The sequence below is a fragment of the Mesocricetus auratus genome, unplaced genomic scaffold (assembly GCF_017639785.1).
Source record: "Mesocricetus auratus isolate SY011 unplaced genomic scaffold, BCM_Maur_2.0 Super-Scaffold_2245, whole genome shotgun sequence".
NCBI lineage: Eukaryota > Metazoa > Chordata > Mammalia > Rodentia > Cricetidae > Mesocricetus > Mesocricetus auratus.
The window spans coordinates 5282501-5300719 of record NW_024429180.1 but is presented as its reverse complement, the minus strand read 5'-3'; the positions used below and the strand labels follow the sequence as shown (position 1 = coordinate 5300719).

Genomic DNA, 18219 nt, shown 5'->3' with positions numbered 1-18219 from the left:
CACACGCAGTACCCGCTCAGATGCCCAGCGCTTGGGTTTTCAGAGGCCGAGGCTCACCTGAGGGCTTCGGGGGAAACATTTGAGCCCTCCATTTCATTTCCCTCTGTCCAGTCCGTGTCGCTTCTGGCGGAGCTCTTTCTGAAGTTACCCAAACTGTTTTTAGACGGCTGCACCATCATCAGGTCTGGAGATACATACGCCTCGATGATGTCCTCTTCACCCAGGTCCTCCTCCGAGCTGAAGGGAGGCGTCCTGTGTAAGACGAAAACAAAATGGGGGTACATGGGTGTTGTCTCCTCATTTCAGAATTTACTAACCAGGGATGTCTTTTTTTTTTCTTTAAAAAAATTTTGTTCTTTTACTTAGCACATAATTGGCTTTATTCTGAATTTTCATACATACTTTAGTTTTTGTTGCTCCCTTTCCCCCACCGCCTGTTCCTCCTCCCCCTCCTCAATCTCCTGCTCCCCTCCCCTCCCCCTCCCCCTCAAACTCCCCCTCCTCTCTCCCCTAAAGTAGACCTCTTCTGCTTTCATGTCACATATATCCTGTTCCCCTCTTTTTAGTTCTTTTTCTTCTCTGTGACATTCCTTAGTACCTCTTTTCCCCATTAGTGGACTCTTCTAGTTTTATGACTGATACATCAAACACACACACACATACATATTCATACATAAAAATTAAAACCCAGGATCTACATATGAGAGAGAACATTCAATATTTGTCTTTCTGAGTGTGGGATATTTTGCTTAGGAGTAATTTCTGGTTCTAACCATTTTCCTGAATCAAATGACATTGTGTGCATGTACCACATTTTCCTCAGCCACACATCTGTTGATAGTCATTTCCTAGTCATGCTGAATAGTGAGGAAAGAAACATGTCTGTATGGTTGTCTCTGTGGTGGCTTAGAGTCCTTTGGGCATGTGCCTAGATGGCTAGGTCCAACGGAAGTTCGGTTTTTCAGCTTCTCCAGAACCCTCTATATTGATTTTATGTGGCTGTCTTCTAAAATGATATGGACCCCTGAGGTAATTCCCAGAAAGCACAATAAAGGAAACTCCCCTGGACCCACAGACAAGGAGGCAATGAAGCCAGCACTGCGTGCAAAACCGAGGCGTCATCCCAGACCCAGATCTGCCAATCATGATGCAGAGCTATTAAAATAGACTGAGGTTCCCAGATGTGTACTGTTTTGGTATTCTTAGCTCTTAAATGCTTCAGGAAAACATTTCTCAGTGAATAAAAACATATCTACACTCAAACTACTCTACCTTTTTAAAATGACATTACTTCTGATTCACAGATTGCTGCCCCAACTGTTAGGGCAGCATTTGTCATGTGAAGAACATTCGTAGGATGCTGTAGTGCCTGCGCACACTGGTTCTGTCACACGCACCCCATGAAAGGAAGCTCTTCCCACAAAGTTGGCGAGTGAAAAGATGAACCCTTTTTTATCTCTACTTAATGACACCCAGACTCCGGTAACGGCGATTACACTCGCTAACAGAAAATGAGAATCATTCAGAACTAATAACAAAGATATACTGGTAACTTATTGAGTGCCCTCAAGAGCCAAGACCCTTTTACATGTTCTCATTTAATTTGTAAAGTGATCCTAAGTCAGGTATGGTATTCCATGCCATGAATCCCAGTTAATCAGGAGGCAGGGACATCTCTGTGACTTCAAGGTCACCATAGTCAGAGAGAGTTCCAGGACAGCCAGAGCAACCTTGTCTAAAAAACAAACAAACCAACACCAAAAAAGTATTCTGTAAACAAGAAAGCATCACATATTACAGATTTAAAAGAAAATTAGGCTCAAAATAAGCACTTAATGAGTGCCAGCTGTTGAGTGAGTGTGCAAACACTCCTGTCTTCTAAGATCCCTGGCAGAAGGTGGTCTGAGTCTTTGCTAGCCGTTACAAGAAGGCAGAACGCCGAAATACCGCCTGACACCTACATACGTGATCATGGACCCAGTCACCGAAATGCCATCTGTCCTGTCTAAATGTGCTTATTTTTTAAAACAATTACACTGGGCAAGGCTGCATAAAGATGACTTGGGGGCGGTCCTTTTTCTTAACGGAGGCCGTGACGTGGTAACCCGCTACCGAATGGTAGGGTAACTTAAGAAGAATGTCACAAATAATATACCACAAAGGACTTGAGAAGACACCTGATGGGGGACGCCCTTCTTATTGGTTGATAAGTAAAACACTGATTGGTCAGCAGAGGCGGGAAGATAGGCGGGACTAGGAAAGGAGGAGAATGCTGGGGAGAGAGGAGAGAGAGGCATTGACGAGACGCCATGCGGAGACCTGGAGGATAGGTTCTCTGGTAAGAAAAGGCCATGCAGAAATACATAGATCAGTTGTTATGGGCTAAGTAATTCAGACAGAGCTAGCCAACAAGAAGCCCTAGACATAGGCCAACAGTTTTATAATTGATACAGCATCTGTGTGCTTACTTGGGGCTGATCAGCTGCAGGACCAGGCTGGAGAGAAACTCCAGCTACAGTAACCCTGAGGAATAACCACTGTGGCTTTACCTAAGCACAGCGAGCCCTGACTTTGCCACGAGAGGGGTACTCAGTTTACATCCATTCCACCCACCCCTCAGAACCCCTCCTAGTACTCACTTGGTAGCTGAAAACTTTCTGATAAAATGATTTTCTTTGGTATTTTTCTTAAGTCTAAAAAAAAATAGAGGAAGACAGAAAAGTATTTCTCAAGCAGATAAGCAAATAATATAGCTAACACAAATGTCTCTGGAAAACACAAAAGTCTTTGGTTATCGTCCAGAGAGTACACTCGAGTTGTGGATATGATTCGCTGCCACTGACTCTGTGTTTGTAACCTAACAGACCTGTGGCATGGTGGTGTCCAGCAGCAGGACTTTGGGAAGTCCTGGACTACATGGAATCAAAGGGTTGGGCCCCCGTGATGGGATTACTACCTGTGGTGGTTTGAATGAAAACAGCCCCTAGTAGCTCAAACATTTGGGGGCTTGGTCCCCACTGGACCTGTTTGGGAAGATTGGGAGGTGTGTCTTTCTTGGAGGAGGTGTGTCATGGGAGACTGTCTGGGAGGGTTCGAGGACCCAACCCTTCGCGCGCGGTTAGCTCTCTCTGCCTTGTGCTTGTGGATCGAGAGGGAAGCTCGCCATTAAAGCCCCGGCTCCCCCTCCTGCTGGCTGCTGCCATGCTCCCCCCATGGTGGTCTCTGACTCTGACCCTCTGGGACCATGAGCCTCCAGATTAAACCCTTTCTTTTATCGGCCGCTTTGGCCATAGTGCTTGGTCACAGAGACTGAAAAGCGGATAGGACACTGCCTTCAAAAGAGGAGGAGACCACAGCTGGTCCACTGTGTGAGCTGTGGCAACACAACTTGACCTCTGGCACCCCGATCCAGCCTCCAAAATAAATGCCCACTGTTTCAGTGACCCCAGGTAGCGATGTATTGTTGTAGCAGCTTCCGTAGGAAATACTCACTTTGGCGCAGCCATCTTATCAGCAAACACAGCCCTCTGCGTGGCCAGTGGTCTGCTTTGGGGGGGAAACTGGGTGACTCTGGGAACTTCTTCTGCTGGAGCGGCGGTCACGGCAGGGTCATTGTGCCTGTCTGGAAGAGAAACACGGTTCGTGAGTGTCCACTGCCTCCGTAGTAGAGAAAAGCCAAATGACACGAATGCTGTCCATGGTGTCACGGGAAAGAACGAGCCTGCCTCTCGGGTTCAGAATCCAGACGCAGTACTTCATTTTTTTTGTTTTTTTGTTTTTTGAGACAGAGTCTCTTGCAGCCTTGGATCTGCTATATAGCCAAGAAGGACTCTTGAACTCCTGGTCCCACGTGCCCTTACCTCCTGAGTGCTAGGGTTACAGGCATCCATCCACCCCAGAGTGTGAGTCGGGCTTCTCTCAAGATGCAACCCAAGACCCAGCATGTCAAGTAAGACAGTAGGAGAAGCTGCCCGGTGCCACGGTTTGCACACATTTAAAATGATAAAAAGGTTGCTAGATTTAGCTCCCATGTGTAGCAACACAGTGCCGGGTGGCGGGAGGCAGGCAGGCTTACCTGAAAACAGGGACACCTTCTCCTCGATTTTACAGATCAGCTGCTGTTCAAGGGATTCTCGGATTTGCTGGATGTCGGGCATCTGCTTTGCTAGATCATGTCTGGCTAATTGCATGGCTTTGAGTGATTTATTCAGGATCTCACACGGGATGCCGTGTATGTCCTGGAGGGATAAGATGTCGTGTAAGTCTGTTATCACTGTCCTTGGATGTTTTTTTTGCTTACAGACGTGTGTCTCCGTTCCCTCTGTTCCTCTGTCTCCCCAAGGCCATTTAAGGTAGGGGGTGGGGATGCCCCACCGCATAACAAACTCTTCCGGTTCCAAAGGGGGCTTGAAACACCCGTGTGCCTATTTGTGACTGGCTAACCAACAACTCCACGCTGTGTGACAAGCGGCAAACGAGCCTACCAAGACTAGAGGAATTCCAAAAAGAGGGCCCACCAGAGGCCCTAACCTCCTGAGAAGGCTGAAGCGGGCGGCTGAGCTGTGCTCTGAGGAGAGGCAGAGACAGACAGTAGAAATAAGAAGTCATTTCCAGATGGTCGGGCACTGGGGATACCTTGTGAAGAGGACAGGACCTTGGGGTAGAGGTAGCCAGAGCACGCCCCACAGGCCGATGCGGCAAGGGCCCAGGCGACGGACCCAAAGAGAAAACTGAGTGTGGACCTGGAAAGCTCAGCAGTCGTCCCGCAGGGACGAGAAAGCCATGGCCCTTCCATCATGAATCTGAGTAGGTAGAGAGGTGACCTGAGGAACTCTGGGTCTGACAGGATCCGGTCAGAAGAAAGGCACTTGAACGGCTACTTACTTAATGTTCATGTTCCACACACGAGCTCGTCTCCCCTCTTCACTGCCCCTCCCCCCTCCCCCCCTGTCCCCTCTCGTCCCCCCACACTGTCCCCTTTCTTCTGTGTCCCCAATCCCGGGGGTGGCCTCACTACCTCACGCTGTTGCCCAGGAGAGAAATCTCTGTCATCAGACGAGCGCCGTGCCCAAGTTTCCTCTGCCCTCAGTCATGGCCCTGACTGGCGAGAGCGTGGCTCGGGGGGAGACAGGGACGTGAGTGGCCAGTATGAGTTAGCTAGTGCGGTATGGGCAAATACATGAAGAATACCGATGGCCGGGTGTTGGTGGCACACACCTTTAATCCCAGCACTAGGGAGGCAGAGGCAGGCGGATCTCTGTGAGTTCAAGGCCAGCCTGGGCTACACAGAGAAACCCTGTCTAGAAAAAACTAACCAACTAACTAACTAACTAACTAACTAACCAACCTACTAACTAGTTAGCTAACTAGCTAGCTAGCCAACTAACTTGGTAACTAACTAGATAGCTAATTAAGTAACTAGCTAAGTAAGTAACTAACTAACAGATCTGGTAAAGGAAGAGTGTCCAAAGCAGACCCAAATGCACACATAATAAAAGCATTATTCCAGCTGAACAGGAAAGGGATCACAGAACCAATGGTAACAGGACAACTGCTTCAAATGGAAATGAAGTTAAACTTTTCTAATTCTGAACACACACACACACACACACACACACACACACACACACACACCACACACACACCCCACACCCCAAACCAGGAAACAAACAAAAATGTCCCTAAACACTAGGAGAAAAACTACAGATAAGGCCCTGAATAAAATTAACCCCCACACACACAAACTCATAGAAACAGCAAACTGGAAAATTTGGTCTCAAGAGCATCTGCACGAATGTGTCCTGGTTCCCACTGCCCTAGTACGGCTAAACACCCACACAAAGAGTGTAAGAAATCAGAGACTGGACACCAAGAACTGGTTAAAGACGGTGCCGCTGAGCCGTCCTGCCCCTTCAGGTCGAGGATGGACTGGAACGCTTGAGAACACGATTCAGGAGCAGCTGTGAGGATACACACACCTGCCTCTTGACCCAGCGAAGTCATTCCTAGATACGCCCCCAGGAAAAAGACGCTGACTTTGAGGTTCTTGCTCACACCAAAGAGCATGTGCAAAACTTAGCTAAATGGAAGCCCGCACATCCACTTTCAGGAAGGGAGGTAAAACCGCATGGGATTCATGCAGCTCAGTGCTAAGTGAAACAAATAACGAAGCGACTACTGGTGCGTGAAACAGAAACGCACCCCACGGACTAGGGCGCCCTCGAGGGAGGCAGGACGGCACAGGGTAATAGTCCATGGCAGGAGATTCCGCTCCCGCGAGTGCCTGCCACCTCTTGCTGGAGAGTAGCTGGTGACACAGGCAACAGAGAGGTAAAGGGGACCTTCTGGGGTACTAGAAATATGCAGTGCTGTCATCTGAGTGGTGGTTAAGGACTCTCTCACACAAACCCATCCGTGTACCCCTAAATACACACATAGCAGCACACAAACATGGATACACACAATGTATCCATATGCTTACTCAAATACATGTGTATACATGTGCATGTATGAACACATAGCTGCATACAGATGCATCTATACATAAATACACAGCTATATCTATACATGTGTTCAACACAAGCACCTGTAATAAACAGCTACATACACACGCTTTTATACACATCTACACACACATACATACTACATCTATTTATCATGCATAAGTATGCATATGGTATAATGTACATTCATGCTTTTATATATATATTAATGTGTGTATATGTTTACATGCATTTGCATACAATGCATATATACATTCATGCATGTATAGCTATGTAAGCACCCATGTATTTACCAGCACACAAATAAATTCATCAGATTGTTAGGATTCATACACTTAGTGCATTCTAATAAAGATTTTAAGAGCACAAAGGGTTTATACGTAAGATGTGGGGCTCAGATGACCCAATTTGGTTTCGAGATGAAGCCTACCATTTACTAAGTGCTGGCTCTGTAGTGAGCAGTTAGTTGTATGAGGGGAATCTCAGAATGTATTATTCAGAGTGTTATCAATGCGCTACAGCCACCCAAACAGGCTCTGGCTCCTAACACAAAGTTACCTAATCTTTATATAAGACAAATGACAATGCCATTTATTCCAAGTTTTATTCCTCTGCTTATAAGTAAGTTTGTATGTGTGAAGGTCTTAGAAATGAACCAGGTAGCAGACGCCACCCACAGCTCTGCTAACCTGAGTCTAATTAGCATGCGACCTCCAAATTCTGACGGAGCTGAGAGACTTTCTTCTCTCCTCTCCTGCGTCCTGGTTTAGATAACGGAACATAACAGGCAAACGCTCAGAAGATGAGCTAACGTACCGCGTCAATCCCAAAGCTCCTCAGCTTCTTGCCCAGCTCCTTCTCCAAGTTCGTCCTCAGCCTCTTGGAGGAGGGGTTGCTCCTCAGGGTTTTCCTGAAATGCGTCTTCTTATTTAATTTCTGTTCATTTTCTCGCCCTGGATTAAGGTTTTATTATAAAACAGATTTAAAGAGAATTATACAAGTTCATTCTAGGTGGAGAATGACAACATATGACTTTAAGACAGAAAGTAAACATCTGTAAAGAATTTCAGGTTTGGAGTATTTTATAATGAGTAAGTGTCATGGCTTCTGAAACTGTTTTAAATCTGCCTCAGAACTTGGTGGCTTCTAAGACTTACCCAGATGACAGTTAATCAACTTAAGAGATGGATGTAATATATTCTTTAATGCTTAGTGTTTTGTCAGTGGACAGTTCGTCTCTAAGCCTAGTTAGAATTTATTACACGAAGAGAAAAAGTCCAATCGATTTAAATTTCATTTAAGTTTTAAGGAGATACATTTAGTACATGCTAAGTGCACATAAAACAGGGTGATTTCTCCTCTTCCAGGTCTTTACCAAACAGAAAAGAGGTTAACAAAGTCTAAGTAAGTGAAACAACTTATGATTTCAAATAAACAAAAAAAGCCAAACAAAGAAAAAAAAATCAGACAAAAAACCCCAGGCCATATTCTTTTCATTTTCCATCTCCAATTTCACTTTCTTCCTTCCTCTTTGTGGTTCTGGAACGGAGCCCCGTAACTACAGCCTTCAGCTTACCCGTCCACTTTAAAGCATGCCTATTTCAAGAGAGCATGCAACAGGACATTTCACAGCGAGGCTCAGTCTGTCCACAGTAGCTGAAGACCTACTAAAGAGACCCAGTGCCTGGCAGGTCAGGATCTTAAGAGACTGTCCAAAGCCAGATCTGGAAAAAAGTCTCACAAATGCACTGTCACTCTGGGATCCCGTGTCCAAGCAGGTTCATTTCATTTGAAAGGCCTGGACGAGTGCCATAAGCCAGCAAGACATGCGCTCCTTCTTTCAGGCTGGCTGCAGGGACACCCCTGCCCCACCCCCAACTACTCTGCTGCCTTAGCGGATGGTACGGTTAGCGGCTGCTGCCACCTGCATTTGCTGAACACATTTTCCAGACAGCTCTCTGATCCCAATATTAAATCATATTCTATTATACTGATGAAGGTTTTTTGTGGCGTTTTTGTTTTGTTTTGTTTTGTTTTGAGGCAAGGTCTCACTCTAGTCCAGGCTGGCCTCAAAGGAAATGCTTGGATTATAAGCATGGGCCAAAATGTTCACATATAAATTAAGTTGTACAAAAAAGATTAGTCAAATTAGTTTGCATGTTAAATACAAAAATCCTGCAACCACACGCATACCCACAGAGACAAAAAGCAAAACCAGTCAAAACAAAACAGAAATTTCACCACTTAACCAAAACAAAAACTCTGTCCTAAGAACTGGTAATAATCAAGTCAGAACATATTATGCATCACAGACTTTGCTATCTAGTTGGTCAGTGTAGGGCTCAGGAAGAAAAAAAAAGGCCATCAGAGTCATATTGCTACCACTGAAACTAGTAAATAAAAAAAAAAAGCCAGGGGCAACTTGTAAAGACACATGAAAACAAGCCTCATTAAAAGTGTATTTTTTAAAAAGTGCCAATAATGAACATAGCAACATCAGGACTTGAAAATATATATCATGTAGATGTTATGAGCAGGACTGGTCTAATTAATTTTCAACTTGTAGCTCTGTAAAAATAAGAAAAAAATGGTAAGATCTTATCAACACAGGAGTTGTAAGAACCATTAAAATTTTACATTTTATGGCTGAAGAGATGACTGGGTAGTTAGGAGGGTGCATCGATCTCCCCAAGCGTCTGAATTCCGTTCCCAGCATCCATGTCAGGCAGAGATCACTGCTTGCAATGCTCCCTTAAAGGGAATCCAATGCCTGCTCCTGGCTAAGGAACTGATTGCAGCATGTTTTCAAAACCTATCTAACATTAGAAAACACTTCTTATGAGTGTTCCCAGCATTCGGGAGGCAGAGGCAGGCGGGTCTCTATGAGTTCCTGATCTACAGAGTGAGTTCCAAAGTTCCAGGGCTACACAGAGAAACCTTGTCTTCCAGGACAGCCTCCAAAGCTACAGAGAAAAGAAAGAAAAGAAGAAGAAACCCTGTCTTGATTAAAACAAAACCAAGCCAAACCAATAAATAAATAAAATAAAATAAAAAGAAATCCCTGAGAATTGTGACACACAGCCTCAGTCACCACACTTGGGGAGGAAGAGTGCAGGGCATGAGGACGCAGACCTCAAGGACAGCTGGAGTACATGAAGTCCTGCCTCAGATGCACATTTTTAAAAACAAAGGACAATTACACAATTTTTCAAAAACTTTAAAAATATGTGAAAGCCACTTTGGGAAAAGCCAGGTGAAACTTGCCAGCCCATCCCACCACGGGGTGTTATTTTTCTCTATTTCATACCCGGGGCTTAGATCCTGTGTTCTTTTCTGACACTGAGAGTGATTTGGGGACTGAAGCTATGGCTGCCAGGTAGAACCCAGCACTGGAAAACAATACTCATTTGGAAGCAGACATTTTCCTCGTTCGTTTCAGACTATCACTATGAGAAAGAAAACCCTCCAACAGACAATTTCACATCATCTGGTATACAATACACACGTCCTTTGTCATCTGGTCAGAATGTCTATATTCCAACAAAGGATTTTTGTTCCTAAGTTTCCCGACCAGGAAATTTATTACATACCTGCAGAAAAAATGCAACAAAGCAGGAGACATAGGGACATTAGGGGAACAAGATATAATACTGTATATCATATTGGTCAAAACTACAACCCAAATCTAAACGCCTTTCTTGTTTTCGGTATGGCATGATATGCAGCACGGACTTGGATTTAAGGTCCATATTTGAGTAAAACGCTGGTGGTTTCTTACCTTTTTCCTCCTCTGAAGAGAGCTCCTCTATTGGCTCAAGTACATGTGACGAGAAGGCCTGCTCTGTTCGTGAGGACAGAAAGGAGTGATACAAACATGTTCGCTTGCTTCCAAATAGTTTATATGCATATATACATATATACAAACTACTGTAGGTATACATATCCTCAGACATATTTGGCCAAAATAGCAAAGATCTACTGGTCTACTGGGATAACATGGGGGAACCACTTTTGATTTTATTGTTTTATTTCTTTCTTTCTTAAAGATCGGGTGCTACGTAGCTGAGGTTAGCCTTCAACTCTCTATGTAGTAAACGATGACCTTGACCTTGATCTTGATTCCTGTTCTCAAATGACCACATTATAAGCATGAGCTACCACGCCTGGCTGAGGTAGCTGCCACAACTGGTCACTTCTCAGAAAGTCTTCAATTTCCAGGTAATTTCTATTGGCTTCAAAGATTTTAAAACTATATATTCTAAGCACTCAAGTTAAAACCTCCCGTTCATTAATCTCTTGTGTGACACACAGAGTACAACTTCAAAAAACCCTTTCCAAGGAGCTATCTACCTAGGATAGACTATGAGACATAGAGTACCCTCAAATAAAGCAGAAGCCAGATCCTCCAAGAGGGATGTACCGGACCCGGAGGGCTCGCTCCCATTCCTGGACACCTGTCAGCACTCTGGACTGTTGGCTGGTAGTGGGCCAAGACGAAGAACTAGCAAAATGTGAGTGCGAGACAGAGGTAGGTAAGCAGCAATAAGGAGACCCATTCTTAAAGACATTCATGTCCCCAAACTCTTGTTGTGTCCTGAAGAGCCTCAAGTGAGGCTACAGGCTAGAGCTCGTCCACAGCCAGGTAAGGTGAAGAGAGCTACACTTTACCCCAGAGCTCAGCTGGAGAGTGGGAAATGACATTAGACTTCCAGTAGCAGCATGCTATCCACCTGCACAGAAAAGTCTGCCAGGAGCTCAATCAAACCAAGTTCCCACCTGGGGAAGAAGGAAAATGCCGCCTGGGGTAGGTGCTGTGACGGCATTCAGGATTTAGGCCTGGGGCAACATGGAACCATTAATGCTGGCTTACACGATACTCGGCTCACCCACCTTGGCTCAGAGATGACAAAGGACACCTTTCCACTTGACACTTTACTTTCACCTTGGTGGTTTCATTCTATCTTAGCCTTCAGAAAGTTGTTGTCTAAAAGCTTCCTCCAAGATAGAAAAATTCTGAACCTGTTGTGTAACAGTTTCCTCCAAGATAGAAACATTTTATCCTGCAGGAAGCTCCTTAAACAGGAAAGTAAACAAAATAACTCCAGGAAGTCCCTGAAACTGAGCAGACTCACCAGGCCCCTCCCTGCCAGAGAAAGCAATAAAGGCAGAGAGTCACTCCGAGACAGAGTTAAGCTGCAAAGACTCTGAGAACAGTCCAGCCGCCTGGGAGAAGCAGGAAGCAGCAGAGCTTCCCGGAAGAGGTTTAGGACAGTCACGTGGAAAGGACACCTGTTGAGCTGCCTGCCGGCTGTGCAGTGTGCTCTAGGGTCCCAGCTTCGTGAGCTGTCACCATGCTGGGGTGGGCTTTGGTGATGCAGCTGCCTGAGTCATTTCTGCTGCTCTATGTAACCCCTCCCCCATATTCCTGTAAGTATCTCCAATTAAAACTCACTGGTACACCAAATTGAACTCTGAGTTTGGTGGTATCTGTACTTTGACCTGTCATGACTCCCTACATGGGGTGAGTAGACAACCTATTTAGAGTCTCCCCAAGAAAAGTTTGTCCCACAATAAACAGGCAGTTGGCCAACAGATACTGAGTGCTCACCAGGCAGCCGGGAACGGATCTAAGTTGTTACACATCTAATACCTCCAACCTGGAAAGTCTGGCTTTTATTAATGGCTATTTCTAGTACACTATTTTGGATGGAGGTGTGGCTTCGTAAGTCAGTATATTTACATATGTATATACTATGTATGTGACTATATATATATATATGAATCAACTTTTCTTGCTTGGCTAGAAATTCAGTCAATCATCAGCTGTTTGAGAGAAATGCATTTTAAACTATCTTTTGTTTTTCTGTTTTGGTTTTTCTGTTTAGCCCTGGCTATCCTGGAATTTGCTTTGTAGATCAGGCTGGTCTTGAATTTACAGAGATCCACCTGACTCTGTCTCCTGAGTACTAGGCTTAAAGGTGTGAGGCACCATCACCACCGGACTTTAAAAGACCTTCAAATAAGCTTTGAACACTGACAATTTCTAGGTAGGAGACCACTTTAAATTTGAAATGGGCCCACAGCTCCTTGAAGGGGAATTTAAGTTCATCAGGTACCATGAAAATTTTTCAGAATTATTGTTCAGTCTTGAGATTTTAAAGTTATTTCTAACTTGAAATACCGAAATGACAGATCTGATGATAACAACTAATTTCATGATTAATTTTTTTTTCCATTTTGTTTTTATGTGTATAGGGTTTTTTGACTGCCATTTATATGTGTACTCTGTGGGCAGTGCCCATAGAAGCCAGAAGAGGGTGCCAGATCCCCAGGAAAGGAGTTGTGAGCTCCCAGGGGGTGCAGGGAATTGAACCTGGGTCCTCTAGAACATCAGCCAGTGCTGTTTAATATTGCAGCCATCTCTCCAGCCTTTATTTAAGTTTTTAAAAAGTCACATGGTAGCCAGGTCAGTTTCCTGGCCAAGGGCCACCCTCCTAGGGAGGAAGGCTCACCTTAAGCTGTGCTAATACAATGAATGGAATGACTGATGCCTTCTACTGGGGTCTAACTCAGGCTCACTGAGGGGACTCTTGCTAACTCCCTCCTCATTGCAGTTTCTTACTCCAAGACAGGGCAGAAAAAAGTCTGAAGAAGGGACTTTAAAAAGTACAGGGATTTGTAAGACAAACTAAACACGAGCCTTTTCTATCAAAGGCTAGAAGTTATGCTCCTATGACAAGGAATTCAAATCTTTTTATCTCCCCCGCCTTGTAAGACTTTTAGATACAAAAATTTACACACACACACACAGACACACAGACAGACACACACACACACAGACACACACACACACACCAATAAAACTTTATTTACACAAACATTCTGTTGAATTTGGGGACTGAAGTGGCTGGCCATTCTCTCTTCCTTACCTGTACACCATTTAAGACTAGCCAATCAAATGAGACTTTGAGGTACGATCCCGGCCAATGGGGGGAAAGACACTGTTGCCACCTGAGTTAGACTAAAAACCAAGCGCATTTCCTGTCTCTATGGTTGCTCTTCTGACTGCAGCATCTTAGACTGAGTCAAGCTCTCTCCTGCCCGCACACTAAATACACACACATCACACATATAGGTGAGATCATGTCTTGCATTTCCAATACTAAGACAAATTTGTGCAAGACCAGTATGCATTTTATCTATTACGAGTCTAAAGGAGAAAAATATCCTGTGTGTCTTGAACTCCTGGAATTAATAAAATCCGGCATGTCGGCTTCATATTGTGATTCCATACATTCGTCACAAGCCAGCTGTGGATTGAAGGGTCACCATGAAGGACCACCATGCACAGACCACAGGAGTTGGGAAGACAAAAGTCTAACTTAGTGCCACCGTGGGCTTGTTTGTCCTCCCCCTTTGCGGGTTCCAGGGATCAAACCCGGGTTACCAGGCTTGGCATCAAGCCCCTGTGGCTACAGAGGCACCTTCCTTGTCTCCTTGGTCATCTCTACAGACACCTTCTTTTCTTATTTCAGTGCGTGAGTGCGTGCATGTGTGCGTGTGCGTGTGTGCGTGTGTGTGCGTGTGTGTGTGTGTGCATGAGCACACCCGCGAGCATGTTCAGTTGTGTCAGCGTGGGTGTGGGAGCGCCATGGCGTGAATACAAAGTCAGAGGATAGTGAGTTGCAGTCCTGGCCTCTCAGCACATTTACAGCTCCCTGTGCCAGGCTGCCTGGGAGGGGGAGGGTTAGCTCAGGGACCCTTGGTCTCTGCCTCCCGTTCACCTCTGCAGTGCTCGGGGTCACAGACATGGGCTCTGGAGATCCAGACTCTAACCCCCTCCCTCCAGAGTCGTCTCAGCTGCTACTCAGCCTTTGTCTATTCTTTTAAGGGTCAGGCAACCCAGTGTGGAAGGCGGTGACCAGATTTTAGACTATTTGCAGACAAGACAGGGATGACGTATGTTCCTCTGTGACACAGGAGAGCTATGTTTCGTTAGCTAATGAGTGTGCATGTTTCCTGTAGCACGTGGGAAAACACAGAATGCCCTGTGGTGTGTGCTGGGTGGCTGGTCTTCCCCGGGACCTACCACCTTCTGCAAAGAGCGTACATAAATGAAGCATCAAAGTTGAAAGCGCTACTGGTTAGCCCAACAAGAAACTCACGTGCTTTATGGCTTTGGCAGCTCGTTGGGTTTTCAGTCGTGTTCTCTGTGAAGACAGAAGTTTCACTAACTGTTTCAGAGTTACCAAAGTGCTCCCTGGTTTATACAATCGGACCCTGCCGGCCGTCTGGGTTAACAAATTATCTAACTCGGGGCGAGAACTGCACCTGAAACGTGGCCCCGCCCTTGTTGAAACCTACCATGCACCATGGCCAGGCTGGATGCGCCATCCAGAGTCTGAGTGGCAGGGGCACCCACTGAAACAGAACAAGAGGAAACGCTCACTGGCCTGGCCGTTGCGGCTTAAGCATCTGACCACACACCCTCCAAAGGATACAGGCAGCCCACAGGAAGCCAGCGTCTCAAACAAACAGATGCTATCTATCCATTTGGTTTAATTTAACTTTTTAATAATTTTATTATTTTGAGGTGTCCGGGGATAAAGCCAGAGCCTGTGCGTGCTGGTGAAGCACACTACCAGCAAACCTTTAAACATTAGCTTTATTGGGAGATAATCACTCAAGTGTGTGTGTGTGTGTGTGTGTGTGTGTGTGTAGCTTTTACGACAGTCGCAGGACTGTGTGGCAAATCACTAGCTAATCCCTAAAGATGTAAATCCCTCTGTCTTTCTAAGATTTCACGACTCCTATCTCAGCATCCTTCAAGTATCTAATTATACAGGTTTTTCCCTCCCCATTAAACAACTTACCTATTAGTTTACTATCTCTTTCTCTAGCTCATCTTTAATCCTTATCCTACCTGAAACATATTGAACATAACCTGTTACCTCTGTATACTTGTATCTTTTTACAATAAATACTGGCAAAGGCTTTCTTCTACTAATAACTGTCCATAAATGACTCAAAAATTAGAAAAATAGAACGTCTGGACTTGTTTGCAACTTGTTCAATCAAGTTTTTGCAAAAGACAGTCTGTGAAAAATATCAGGCCTGCTGATACTGAAACACAGCCAAGTTCACTGTTTCATCATCTACAAGCTGATTTTGTAATGTCACACCATGGCTGTATAGTTTTAGAAGAGCATCTTGCCATGAAAATTCAAATAGTTACTCTCTCAATACCCATTCCATTAAAAAAAAAATCACTGAAGAAAAGAAAAAAAAAACTGATCTAGATGCTACCCCAGCTAAAGTCAAAAGATGTGACTGTGTTGGAACTGGTCATCTCTCAGCATGCCTCCAAAACCACAGAGCACTCTCCCTTATGATGGAAGGACCAATGGGTCTGAAATGACTAATATCTAACCCTGATCACACCAGGCTCCTTCTAACTGACAAACTTCACTCCTGATAATAGCAGGGAAGTTAATCTGTCCCAGAAGACTGACCATAGTCTGCAAAACTGAGAAGCACCTGGTGGTCTACAGATCTGACCACTGAGAAGCACCTGGTGGGCCACAGATCTGACCTTACACACTGGGCACCAGAAAGCCTCCATCTTGTCAGGGGTGGATCAGATTTACTGATCATGTCACTCCAATGCTGACCTTTCCATTATTATTTGGATTTTGTCATCTGAAACTGTAGGGTATGTGTTGTCTTTCATGAAGAGAACCTCACTGTCATCCCTAGAACCTGGAACTTTTAGATCTTTCTCCAAGCCAGAGGAGGGATTGGGGGTGAGGAAGCCGCCCTCGAGGAACCCCTTCTATGGGCTATGGACCACCCCCAATTCTCCTAACCCCAGGGACATCCATACTTTTCCTTACCACATGTACCATCGGTGAAATTTACATCTACCTCCTTAGGTAAATTTACACAAACAACCATGTAAACGTTATATTCATTTTAAGACAAAAATATTTGAAAATTTGAGGAATGAATTTTTTAATATATCAAAATCGTAATCACTGATTTCTCATATCCCACTGGATATGGCTGTCCATCCTAGACTACCTGGACTCTCCACTTGGAGAAAGTCGCTCCAAAGACATCTTGCCGTTGTTTTCTTCTTCTCTTTTCTGCTTCTGCATTTGGCGATATTTCCTTTGTTAATTGTTCTTTTAACTTTCCACCACCCCTCCCTGAAGTGTGCCTTTTATTTCCCGAGTCTAGGTCCTCTCTTAGCACCGAGCTCCCCCTCTTCTCACGACCTTCCTATCTCTCTGGCTTTGGGAGGCTTCAGAGAGGAAGCCCCTGTACAGACGTCAGTGACTACTATCCGCCAAGTCCCTAAGCACCCGGGTGACGGATGGGCGTCAGTCACCACAAGGTCCACTCCTGGCCATGTGAGTGGCGTCAGCTCCGTGGCCAGTCTCAGTCCTGGGTCCACCGCTGCTCCAAAGCCCGGTGCACACAGGACATCTGACTGTCCCTCACGAGTATCGCATGCTCTCTGACTTCCTCTATCCAGAGTTCTTTTCTTTTCCTTTCAGAAATAAAAATATTTAGATTATTTCACTATCATTGAAAAATAAAAGGTATGGCCAGGCATTGGTGCTGCACGTCTTTAGTCCCAGTACACGGGAGGCACAGGCAGATGGATCTCTGTGAGTTCGAGGCCAGCCTGGTCTACAGAGCGAGTTCCAGGAAAGGCTCCAAAGCAATACAGAGAAACCCTGTCTTGAAAAACAAAGCAACGCAAAAAAAAAAAAGCAAAGCAAAAAAGAAGTATGAAAATATCACATTGTGTGTGTGTGTGTGTGTGTGTGTGTGTGCGCACGCATATGCTAGGATCTGAATTCCAGTCCTCATAACTGCTTGTAACCTCTGAGCTATCTCTCTAGCTTATCTTTTGTTTGTTTATTTTTTTGAGACACAGTTTCTCTGTATAGGCCTGGCTGTCCTGGAACTCGCTCTGTAGACCAGGCTGCCCTTGAACTCAGAGATCCGCCTGCCTCTGCCTCCTGAGTGCTGGGATTAAAGGTGTGCCCCATCATTCCCGCTCTCCGCTGTATCTTTTAAGATGGGATCTCTGAACCCAGAGCTTGCAGACTTGGCCAGACTGGTTAGCTAAAGAGCCCCAGAGATTCCTGTCTCCACCCCCAGGCCTGGGAACACAGACTTACTGTGCCCAGCTTACCCCTTGCTTGTCCCTGAGTGCGGGAGATCAAACTCAGGTCCTAAGGCTTGCATAGCAAAGACTTTACTGCGCAGCCCTCTCCCTGGTCTCCAGATCTCATCATCTTGTTGGCTTACAACTGCACCTTGACAAATCTAGGCCCTAGATCAGATGCCCACGCTTATCACAGGTAAGGACGGGGGTGGGAGGGGCCTACCTACCAAAATCCTCAGCATCCGGTCCTAGTCATGTCAGAGTGGCCTCTTCCCGCGGTCTCTTGGGAAATCCCCAAGTGTGAACTTGTGTGAAGCCAACATGTTTACCCTTTCTTTTAGAAGTCAAAGTGCCGAATAACAACTAAGCAAGATCTGCAAGATCTACAGCCTTGGGTTACGGGGCTGAGTCAAAGCCAGAACCAAAATGGATCACATGCCATCACCAAACACATTGTTTCCGAGAAAAAGTCCCTAGAAAAAGAAGTAGGCATGAGAAATGATCACGGGGCTGTCTCAGACCCGGAAGCTACACAGA

At 45.3% G+C, this 18219-nt stretch overlaps 1 protein-coding gene across 4 annotated transcripts in view; it reads right to left on the bottom strand.

Annotated features, from left to right (window-relative positions):
* Dzip1 (DAZ interacting zinc finger protein 1) overlaps positions 1–18219 on the bottom strand; it is a 50341-nt gene that overhangs the window by 6120 nt on the left and 26002 nt on the right. For 2 of the 4 annotated variants that reach the window (XR_005877222.1, XR_005877226.1), the window contains 8 exons: positions 14868–14924; positions 14669–14713; positions 10282–10344; positions 7320–7456; positions 4076–4238; positions 3493–3622; positions 2640–2693; positions 58–252 (listed from right to left, as the gene is read on the bottom strand). Coding sequence is in view for 1 of the 4 variants with exons in the window: in XM_040745704.1 (XP_040601638.1) it covers positions 65–252; positions 2640–2693; positions 3493–3622; positions 4076–4238; positions 7320–7456; positions 10282–10344; positions 14868–14924 (792 nt within the window). In the remaining 3 variants the exon portion in view is untranslated. The remainder of the gene's footprint in view (positions 1–57; positions 253–2639; positions 2694–3492; positions 3623–4075; positions 4239–7319; positions 7457–10281; positions 10345–14668; positions 14714–14867; positions 14925–18219) is intronic. The other 2 variants (XR_005877237.1, XM_040745704.1) reach the window with 2 other exon arrangements.